Genomic DNA, 11,684 nt, shown 5'->3' with positions numbered 1-11,684 from the left:
CGGGGCAACACTGATGGTTAGAATTATTTTTAAGTTCAAGATTTAAATCAGAGATGACCTAAGAAGGCTATTGACAACTGAAAATGACCTTTCCTTCTAAATCTTAATACTGTCATTTCTGTGGATTTGAAATTTGATACATGGCGTACGATACATTGTGATATTTTAAACAGATTACATTGCACTTTACCTCAGAATTTTGAATTTTACTGCAGACCTACAACAATTCAAAATGTCAAACACTTCATCCTAAACATCAATACCAGAGTTTGGCTTCAGTTAGAGCAAAGCCCATTCGATCAATCTTTACAGACTTGCATTGAGAGTATCTACATGGCTGTATGCTTTATTTCCAATGCAAAGTTGGGAATGACTTTTAGAACTTAGAACTGTATGAACACATGTTTGCCCCAATAGAAGCTGATCTCCAATATCTGCCTGTGTATTGACCTCAATTTTGAGCTGGCACCTACCCCAACTGTATGTTGAAGCTAAGAATTCTGGGGGTGAACTGAACAGTCATTCTCCCCTTAAAGTTTAAACTATTTTTACCCTTGCCCTCGTAGATGCGGTGAGCTTTGTTAAATTCCATACCTTGCGGATATCTTGGATGGTACTTCTATGCACTGTAAACCAGTGGGTGGTCAGCATAATTTGCTTAGTTGATAACTTGATATTATATGACCATCTATCCAGAAAATGGGCATGCAATCTACACAATAGAATCTCGTCGACATCATGGAAAGTTGGTTGGTATCACATTACGATGCTGTTTTCGTTTAGCATGCCGCCGCATGGATATCAAAACTTAATAAATGATGTGTTGATCAAATACAGAATATGTATATTAACATCAACGCTTACAGTCAATGATCTGTTTAGTCATACTAAAATTCAGAAAAATACCAATTTTAATCCTGTTTCCAGTTAACGAAGCTCCAAAAATGATTACAAATATAGACACTATGACGGTATGACCACCTCAGATAATTGGTGGCCTGAGCAACCTTCACTGCTCAAGAAAATATCAAAACCACCTAACAAAACGAATATAACAGTTTACTATCTTAACATATTAGCGAAAACAAGGTAAAAAAATGAAAAGAATTACAACACAAACCAGCACACTTTCAAATTAATCCCCACACCATGCTTCCAAGTTTCAAATGGTTAGCAGCACTCTAATCCTAGCTGTGCTTCTAAAATGCTGCCAATGCCATCATTCCCTAGTAAACAGATGTAGAATATATATGATGTCATATTATAACTTCATCGATCTCTTTTTCTTTTTCTTCTGATTATCTATATTACTGGAAGTCCGAGTATAAGACCTTCAACTGCTATGCACATGGTCAGCCTTCTCTTCTTTCAGTTCCTCTTCATCTTTCTCCTCTGAGATAAAATCTGTGCTATCCTCTGCACTTGATGACCCCTCCTGATGGCTCCCAGATTTTGTTGGATTAAACAACTCATTGTTCTCTAAATTGGCTAGCTTTTCTTTCGAGTCTCCCTTCAGCAGTTCCACTACCTCAAGCATGGTGGGTCTTTTCTCAGGTTGATTTTGAGCACATATGAGTGCAACAAGAAGCACCCTTTTTAGCTCTTCTTCCACGTATTTCTCATTTAGCTTTGGGTCTGCCACTTCACTAAACTTATTCTGGCAAACCAATGGCAAGGCCCAATCGGTGAGGGTGCGCTTCATTGTTGGACTGAGTTTCTCTATGGGTTTCTTTCCACTAGCAAGCTCTAGTAGAAGTATACCAAAACTATAGACATCACAGCTCTCTGATGCTTTTCCAAGCATGGCATATTCGGGGGCAAGATAGCCAAGGGTGCCCTTTACCCTTGTGGTAACATGAGTCGCCCCATCCGGTATAAGCCTTGCAAATCCAAAATCAGAAACTTGGGCCTCGAAATCTGAATCTAGCAACACATTGCTAGCTTTGATGTCTCTGTGGATTATATGTGGTGTGGCATGGTGATGAAGATAGCTAGATCCAGTAAAAATGAAGGTTAAATAAATCCAAAAAGTGTTTAAAGGGAAGGAAGAAATGCTAAAAAATAAGGAAATTTTGTAGGAGGGTTTTCAGGACTTACGTAATTCCCTCTGCAGATCCTATTGCGATTTTCATCCGCCGGTCCCAACCAAGAAGATATTCTGCTGAGTGATGCCCATGAAGGTGAGAAAGTAAGCTCAAGTTAGGCATGTAATCATATACTATTAGACGCTCTTGCCCTTCAGCACAATAGCCACGCAATCTCAATAAATTTTTGTGCCTGACTCTACCCAGAATCTCCACCTCAACAGCAAATTCCATATCAGCTTTGTCGCTCCATACCTTCAGCCTTTTAACAGCAATCTGCAACAAATTCTCCTTCAGCAAATAGTAATTGGATTCCAACCACCTAGCAAAGGGCCATATTTGAGAAAATACAACAATTGTTAAGCTAAATCTATTAAATTAATTTCTTAATCTATACATCTGGGTATCACAACAAAAAAGTCATGCCTCCTTTTTGGAGGTTATGTTTTGGGCTAGGTGGGACATTTTCCAACCCCAATTTTTTAGTAACTAAAAATTTAAATGGTTCCATCAACAGATAAATTTACCATTCAGCTCATGGTGGAATTCAAATTTATCCTAAAAATCCATGAAAACTACTTTTCTTTTTTTTTTTCTTTCTTTTTTCTAATTCAACCATTGGAAGAGCTTTCTGAAGATCCAAAAATACCAGAGCCACAGTGAGAAACAATCCCTTAATTTTTCAAACAATCTGAGTAATTTGAAATTCTATATAATGTTTGGTATGAGTAGCAAGAGATTTCATGGAAGAGCAGAACTGGAAGAAGCAACCCGAGAGAAAAACATGGGAATCAGCCTTAGGTTGTCCTCTCACTTCATTTTAACATCTTTTGTTCTTTAGCTGGGATTTCTAGATAGGGTTATTTGGGGCTTTATATTCTAATAAACAAGTTACATGTTACTTATCCAGCCATCTTTTTTCTTTTCTTATATTTAATCATCTATATTACAATATATGAAGGCTGCAAATCTGATCACTTTATCTTTAATGCCATATAATAAGCTTTAGCCTCTTAAACATTTAGTATCAACATTAATTAAAAAAATAAAGAGGATATTTGCTGCTTCAAGAACATGAATTTGTTTGCCTATTTAGAGGGCAGTTTTCTGGGTAGGTAGGGGTGATCATTCTCAGCCCGGCCTGGAACCAGACCTACAAATTTCTGGGCGATGTGCCGATGCCTGGTCTGCTGCATTCGTGCGTGCACAGACACACGTGCTATATTTTATATTCTGTGGAAGGAGTGGAATGGGAGGATCTTTGAAGGAAAATACAATGCAGCAGATAGTGTGGTGCTTTGGGCTGTGGAAGTTTGGAAAGAAAGAAATAAGAGAATCATTGAAGAGAAGGCTCGATCAAGGGACCATATCACTTCACTCAGCGGTAAAAGGATAAAGGACTGGGTTCTCATTCTCCCAGAGTTTGAAAGGGCCACAAAAGAAGATCTTGGTGCTGGATTTTGGAACAATCACGAGCTGGCTTAAAAGATTTTGTATTCTGTCTTTCTCTTTTGAGTCTCGTTACCATCAGATGTACTCTCCTTTTCTATCAATAAATTTTCTTTTTTATTTATTACAAAAAAAAAAAATTCTTTGTTCTTGGTTGTCAATCAAGGACCTGTTTAACAACATCCTACACCAGTTTTTTGATCGTAGTATCCTTTTCAATTAGTTACACACCTTGGTAATTTTGCTGTATTTAGTTGGAGAGCCAAGTTTTTTTGGCTTGTCTGTATGGTTGCTGGCTGTACATGAGGTATATATGAGTTATACTTGCAATTTTGATCTTCTATAGCAAATACAATACTTTACCTCTTTCTCAAAAAATAATATAAAATATTATATATATATATATATATATATATATATATATATATATATTTTTCATATTTTATAAATAAAAGTAATAGCCCTGGAACCTGGGCTGGACCTAGGATATAGCCCTTGTCATAGGTGCTAAGCACAGCCTGGGCCCAGTCCTTGGTCACCTTTATGGGTGGGGTTGGCTGATATCTTAGTTACATGTTATGTACCATGTTTTTCTTCACAAAAATTCAGTTTTCCCCCTCTCCATTAATTTAAACATAATCTAGGGTCTTTGCCCTAGAACCCTGATGGGGATCGGTCCAGGCGTTATAAGACTTATTATCGCAAGAAGAAGACCAACAAACAGGTTCTGATTTGGCATGGGGAAGACTCTTGGGACTTGGACTGAGCTGATCAGGGGTATTTTCGTCATTTTAACTAGTCCTGTGTGGGTCTGGGCTATAACATCTTGTTCCTCTAGTTTAGTAGGGTTGTCTTTCAATTTTCAGTTTATTTGCATTAGTAGAAAAAAAGCTATTGTGTTTCTTGATGCACAAGACAAGGAGTTGCATTTTTGTAATTATAGTGAACAGTATTCCGGGTCACACAAGTCACTCTATACATAGATGCATTCTCTCCTTTTGAAGCTAATGAATGAATGAAGATTTCTTTAGAGCTCTCTTGCTGTATGGAGTGATTCCTACAAACCCTAGAGTGATTCTAGGACCCCCTTGGAGTGATTCCTTGGGATTTTCTCTTCTTTTACCCTCTCTCTCTCATTTCTGTCTTCTAATAGTTTGTTCCAGCCCTACTGCATCAAACCCAGACTAGTTTTTTTCTTATCAATCGAACCCAGACTATGTCAGGTTATAGTTATACAAATTAAAGTTTGTGTGAAGGTTGATGGAAGTAGTGATGCAACAAACGTAGACAAATTAAAATGTGCACCAGTGGAAGCAATAGTATGGCACATAAACAAGTTAAAATGTCCACAGTCCTGCCATTGGGTTTCCATGAGATATTTCTGTAGTTAAATACCTGATTAAGGTGCATTCCTACCGTGTTCTAGTGGGGTTATCATCAATCTAATCCTCCTACAGCCCTAAGAGCTTATACCAAGGCTGGGGTTCAAGCTTGTTTCTAGTGGGGTTCCCATGACATATTTTTCAATGATCTGTAGGTAAAACTGAAAACCCACTGATGAAGGGGGTGTTCACCAATATGTATGATTTTATTTTTTCAAAACAAAAACCACTGCCACATCAGCAAAAAGTGATGAAATCCAGCAGGAATCATGGAGAGAAAATATTGGGATTTTAGGACACTGGAAAGTAAAACCATCCACATTATCAGTGAGAAAAAGTGATCTGTTGCAAGTTGAAGGATCTTGTAGAGATAGTGGCAGACCAAAAAGGATATGGGTTGAAATAGTGAGAAATGATTGAGGGCTCATATGGACATAGAAGTGAATAGAGCGGAATGGCTAACAAGATTCATTTAGCTGACCCCATATAGTTGGGGACGAGGCTTAGTTGAGTTGAGGAGAAGACTAGAAGGTAAGGGTCCATCACATAGCCATTAATGGAGAAAGATGTCCAGCCACACCCTATAAAGAGGCCCAATAGGCCATGTGGCTAAGGTTGTCACCCTGGACAATGTTTGATTTGAAGATGTTTAAAATCTACACAAGTATATCTAACCAGGGAAGCTTAATCTCCTTAGAAGTGGCAACAACTCTGTAAGTCAACACTTCCCTCTTCTACTACCCCTTCTCAGGTTTGAACCTTCCAACTCCATTTTCTACAGTCAGCCACTTGATCCCATCAGTATATCATTTTTCACTTAATAAAACATTTAGTCTCCCATTAAATCATAACTTGAGAAATCCTGGCTTTGCAACTCAACTTTCTATTATGGTCTCAACAGCTTTAGAGAGCAAAACCTAGAGAGAGGTGGTTATGCAACACACTCTTGCTCCCACAACTAGGCTGTAATCGAGTTGATTCAATCCGAGTATTAGGCTGCTTGAGATCAAGCTTAACTCAAAAACATAGCACTTGAAATTCGATCTGAGCTTGATCGAGTTTCAAGTTTCTAGCTCGAAGCCTTGAACTCGACTCGAGTCGAGACTTCCGCATTACTTGAGCTTGGATAGACTTGAGCCAATTATAAATAAATTAGTATTAAAACTTATATATAAACAAATATTAGCAATATTAAAGATAAAAAATATATTAAAAAATTAAGATAAATTAATATTATAAATACTATAAATAAAAAAATATTATGAAATCAATTATAAATTTATTTATTCATGTATATTAGAAATAAGTTAATTTAGAATATTAATGTTTATTTATATTATAAATACAAATATATTAAAAATAATATTTTATTATGAGCTTGATTAGGCTCGCGAGACACTTGATCCGAGAATTGTGAAGCTCAAATTCGGCTAGATCAACTACTCAACTCGAGTCGAGCTCGACTCGAACTCGATTGCTTCGAACCAAGTTCGAGTATACAGCAAGCTGATCCCAAGTAGCTTGCAAGTAGGCTCAGCTCGCTTACACCCCCACCCACAACTGTGCACTCAAAAGTTCGAGGTGACGTCTAATGCCTTGATGGAAGTTGTTAACGCAGTAGGTGGAAGAAGTAATGGCAAGTGAGAAAACTTACGATAGACCACAAATACTACCACTTGAGAATGACTATAGTCTATTTAGTCAGTAATAATGCTCTGGCAAGGGTGCTTTCGGCAGGATGATCACTTTATCAGAACATTGAAATGATCTTAATTAAGCTAGTCATCATTTAAGAGTATGACATCCAATATCAAAATAAGTTCTCCTGACCTCAATCAGAATGTTTACTGTGGGACATTATGGAGGTGTTCATCAATGTGAATGGTTTTGTTTTCTGAAATAAAAACAACTGCCATGTCAGCAAAAACAATACACTTTTGCTGAAGTGGCAGCCATTTTTTGTTTTTGAAAAACAAAACCATATATATTGGCAAACACCCTCTATGATCCTCACTTTTCTCCCAATCCTAGTTAGAACATGAATCCTTCAATTCGAAGTCTCGAGCCACATAAATTAAGATTTTTCCAGTTACTTTTGACTTGATATCATAAAATGCTAAATAACGATATGGTTGATTACAAACATTAAGCTGAAAGTTCAATGAATTGGAGCACCTAGGAAAAAGAAATATTCATACTTTAGCTTCTCCTTCCATCTTGACATGCCACATACATAATTTATCATTTCTGTCTCAAACCATTTTTTGATCATATGGAATTCCAATTGTACCATGATTTTCTTTCCTATGCATGCACAACTGTGGTGCACAAAGTTGGTATACAGCAATCATTTGCTATTTTTCTTTATATGTAATATGCATATGGCCCAAAATGAAGCCAAAGATAATGATTACGTGAGGAAGCTGAATTGTGACAATTCAGTGTGAGCCATGGACCAGAGAATGAGAGAAACCCAATAATCAACATCATTACTGCAATAGTTAGCTCAGCTAAAAGCATCTATGCCCAAGAGTGATATTTTATTTGCACCAAAACTTGTCACATCATTCTTCTTTCCCAGTTCTGCTTTGGACCGGGAAATTTTCATTTGTGTATCTTGAATCTTATCCATTGTGGAACATGCTGGGTATCTAATAGATCACACTGTCTTCCAAATCATATAAGAATTCTGAAGTCCAGCATTACTTTTTTGTTATTCATCCCTAATGCATGGGTTACTCAGACATTTGTTTCTATGTCTGGGACTCTGGTTTTAATTAATCCATATCTCTAAGCATGGAAATGGAGTCCAAGGGTAATGTTATCAATATCATTGTCTCCGGGTAAAGGGGAAAGCTTGTGATAACAGCAGTTATTGTATCTTCCCAGGCACTAGGCTCTATTATTTCTTGCTCTTAAGTCTTCTCATTTTTCCAACGTTGTCAGATTTGGACCAGACATAAAAACCAGAAAGCACACTGAATCATGGTTTTACCAGTTAACCAGCAGGTTAGATAATTCAGCCCATGAGAATTGCCAAATAACTGGGACCTGGAAAGCCCATCAGATCACTTATTCAATCATCTGGTCCAATCTGAGCCTGACCTTCTATTTATTTGTTCTTTACCTTGATTTACATATCCATTTTTTTTTGGAAAGAACCTCTTAACTTTTGTCCGAATGATGAGTTTGTTCCATATCCATCTTTATCTTTTTCTTTCCTGCAGGACATTATTGTCTTCCCTCTCTAATACAGCCTATAAATAAAAGGGCAATAAAGGCATCTCTTGATCATCTTTGATCTAAAGCTTTATCCCATCAACAATATCCATGGTAAGTCTCCATAACTTCTATACATTGCTTGCAGCTATGCTCTTTGATGATCTATCTTGAACAGATATTTATAATCTTATTATGTCCATTTCATACTTGGACCTTCAAATCAAAGCAAAACACTGGCTAGAGGCAGAATGAGGAGGAACAAGTTGAACCTGGGACCCTCTCTTCCAGTATGACTTTTATGTGACTGTTCTCTTATAACCTTATCAATAACTGATCCAAAAACAAGATGATCAGGATCAACAGAACAATTTAAAGCCATTGGGAAGGTCAATTTTAGCTAATATCTTATTCAATCAATTTAGAAGGAGCTTTCCTATAAATTGTTGGAACTACATATTAATCATTTATTCTAAATCAGAAGCATAATATTAGACACATAACAATACACTTTTTTTTTTTATGGAAACACATAACAATATACTTTAGTTCATAAGTTGAGTGCTGAAGTAATAAAATCTCGGACTTTCAATTTAACAGCTAATTTTGCTTGACCAATAAATTAGCGCTGAATAAAAAGTAAAAAAAAAAAAATCAAAAGCCAAAGCATTAAAACAAATTAAAAAAAAAAAAAAGAAAACTTACTTGAGAACCATCCCATAGCTGTCCCCAATAAACGCTACCAAATCCCCCTTCTCCAAGCTTGTTGTCGTAGTTAAAATTGTTTGTAGCTGCGTGTAATTCCTTCAGGGAAAAAACCCTCCAGGTTTGCTGCTTCTTCGGTTTCTCTTTCCTGTATAATCATGTCCACCTTAAATCAGATAACCATAAAATACACAAAAATAAACAGGCAAAAACTATAAGTCTAGACGATTATCTCTAATCCATGCACGACGCTTACTCTCCAAACAGAAGCAAATGACCCCAAATTAGCATTTCTGTTTCAAAAGTATAATCATTTTTCATCATACGATCTTAACTCAATGAAGCAGACGCGATTAGTCACGAAGAACAAGTCCCTCACTTGTTAATTTATCTATGTTCTTCAGAAGGATAAGACATGGTGGAGGGGGAGAGAGTAAGTGGGTAACAGAATAACAAACTCAAAGAAATCAAGCATTCATGCCGAGTAAACAAAAATCACGAAAAGAGAACAACAAAAAACAGATCAAGAGAGAGAGAGAGAGCAGAAGCTTTGAGTTCTGATGAAGGTACCGATTCGAAGTCTTTCCGCAACAAAACCTGGCGCACAAAGCCATGTCCCTACGAAAAAGAAACACCCAGTTGAAGACTTGAAGCTGACTTCTGCTTCACCTCGTCAATCGTGGAGCTAAGTAGAAGAGGTTTCAGACAAAAATCGAAACGCTCTTTCCCCCACAAACATACATTTCCGTTAACGAATTTCGCGCTTCGGAGCTCGAAGATCGATGAGAAAACAGCTGCAGAGGCAGCTCGGTACTCAGCGAATGGATTGAAGCGTGGGGAACAAACAAAGTAACAGACTTTCTTCCGTGTGGTGCGGTTGGTCGTCTTCAAAAGGGGGAGGATTTGTTATAAGGAGGTGGAGGTGGGGACCATTTTATGAAAATAAAGGGAAATTGTCAAAAAGTCTCTACGGTTTTCATCATCATTTCTCTTAATCTTATCATAACTTTTTAAAATATATAAGACTAACCGCCTTAATATATTATCATTTTAACCTTTATAGAAAAATATAAAATATATAAATATATAAAAATTTCACATAAAATAAAAAATTATTTTCAAATAATAAAAACTATAGAAATTGAAAAATAAAATCAAAAAATTAAAATTGAAAAAACATCAAAATTTATAAAAAAACACAAAAATTGTAAATAAATAACAAAAAATACAAAAAATTTTATATATTGTAAAAAATAGAAAGATGTAAAATAACAGAAATTATAAAAAGCATTAGAAATTATAACAAAACACTAAAATGTAAAAAAAATAAAATGAAAAAACCTTTTTCCTCTAACTCGTCATTCAAGGTGATTTGGTCATAAAAATTGTTATTTATGCTGATGTAAACACCTATGTTAAGAAATATTAATAATGCATTAACAAAAAATAAATTTTGGAAAATAAAAACTTACTTACATATTGAGTTTTAGACGTTTTGAAAAGTTTGATGAGTTTAAGAGAAATTGAGAAAACTCACGATGAATTTTATACAATTTTCCAAATAATAATGATTTAATATTATTTACCGGACACTTGTAGGGACGTAATGAGGAATTAATGTCACTTTGGGTGGGTGAAAGTAAAATAATTTTATGAAAATAATAAGGGTAAACTACCCTTATCATTTATCATTAGCTAATTGACTTAGTGTATCGTTACTGTTTAAAAATTAACTGACCTTACTGTTTCTGAAAATTACCATTACCTTAAAATATTGACGAAAGGGCTGAAATCTCCATTTTTCCATTAAATCAAATTCAAAGTTCCTCCATTCTTCTTTTGGGTTTCCGACTACCGGAATTCGATGTTCCTCGGCTCTTCTTCTATGGTTTCCTAAGCTTTACTGGAGTTAGTCTTAGTCACTTGTGTCTGAGAAAGGAGAACCACCAACAAAATCGCACCGCCCCTAGAAGTTGCCCGACCCTTCTCACTCTAACCCTAACCAGAGAACTTGTAATTGTCTAGCGTCTTCAACAATGGAAAGGAAGCAGGAGAGAGAGCCTTGTTTGATTGTAGAGAAGACGAATAGAAGACGAAGAAGAGGGAACTTATAATCGCTTTAGGACAGGGGTTTAGTAGTCTACCTTGGATAGAAAAGAAGGTTGATCAATCGAGGAAGAAATCACGTTAATGACAGGAGAAGAGGTTATTATATTGGCTAGTAGTCTTTGATGTGTCTGAAGAGATTTATGGAATGACTCTTTATGAAGGCCCATTAAAGTCTTTGTATCGTTGATTTGAGATGAGATCAGATGATCATGGTTACAGGTGAAGAAGCTTCACCATGATTCGATCAGTTTCAGTCTAGGGTTTCTAAGCTTCTCCTCCGTTCTTCTTCTAGGGTTCTGGAGTTAGTCTTAGTCACTTGTGTCCAAGAAATGAGAACCACCAACAAAACCGCACTGCCCCCGGAAGTTGCACGACCCCTCTCACTCTGACCCTGACTGGAGAACTTGTAATCGTCTAGTGTCTTCAACAATGGGAAGGAAGCAGGAAAGAGAGCCTTGTCCGGTTTGTTCGATTGTAGAGAAGACGAAGAAGAGGGAACTTGTAATCTTTAGGACAGGGGACAGGGGTTCGATTTTGTTTAATTATAGAGATGGCGAAGAAGAGAGAGAAATCCCTCTTCGATTTGTTTTATTGCAGAGAAGGAGAAGAAGAGAGAAATCCTTGTTCGGTTTGTTCGATTGCAAGCTCCCCACCTTGCCTCACCGCTGCATCTCTAGTTTAGTCGGTGATGAGGTACTACAACACATCAATCGCCGCCACCAAATCCTCCCTCCCC

The 11,684-nt window shown here is 36.6% G+C and overlaps 1 protein-coding gene across 2 annotated transcripts; it reads right to left on the bottom strand.

The window, feature by feature from the left end:
• Positions 1–893: 893 nt before the first annotated feature.
• Positions 894–9,724, bottom strand: LOC148869448 (PTI1-like tyrosine-protein kinase At3g15890). 2 transcript variants are annotated; one of them, XM_088973713.1, is made up of 4 exons: positions 9,410–9,724; positions 8,840–8,987; positions 2,098–2,360; positions 894–1,991 (listed from the first exon to the last, which is right to left on the bottom strand). In XM_088973713.1, the coding sequence occupies exons 1-4, from the start codon at positions 9,451–9,453 to the stop codon at positions 1,334–1,336; spliced, it is 1,113 nt and encodes a 370-aa protein (XP_088829839.1). In that variant the 5' UTR covers positions 9,454–9,724; the 3' UTR covers positions 894–1,333. The 2 variants fall into 2 exon arrangements, with proteins under 2 accessions (XP_088829839.1, XP_088829840.1); XM_088973714.1 differs by having other exon boundaries at positions 2,098–2,406; positions 9,410–9,705.
• Between the last annotated feature and the right edge of the window lie 1,960 nt (positions 9,725–11,684).

This window comes from Nelumbo lutea, chromosome 2, assembly GCF_056320005.1.
Source record: "Nelumbo lutea isolate HS-2025 chromosome 2, American lotus-T2T, whole genome shotgun sequence".
Taxonomy (NCBI): domain Eukaryota; kingdom Viridiplantae; phylum Streptophyta; class Magnoliopsida; order Proteales; family Nelumbonaceae; genus Nelumbo; species Nelumbo lutea.
Note: the sequence above shows the minus strand (reverse complement) of the source record. Positions and strands in the feature narration are given on the sequence as shown.

Bases quoted from the DNA above. Each gene is read 5' to 3' on its own strand.
- LOC148869448 (XM_088973713.1), bottom strand. From the start codon at position 9,453: ATGGCTTTGTGCGCCAGGTTTTGTTGCGGAAAGACTTCGAATCG. The intron at 8,988-9,409 runs GTACCTTCATCA...ATGATTATACAG, and splicing joins TGCGGAAAGACTTCGAATCG to GAAAGAGAAACCGAAGAAGC. The intron at 2,361-8,839 runs GTAAGTTTTCTT...AATTTGTTGCAG, and splicing joins AGCTATGGGATGGTTCTCAA to ATTGCTGTTAAAAGGCTGAA.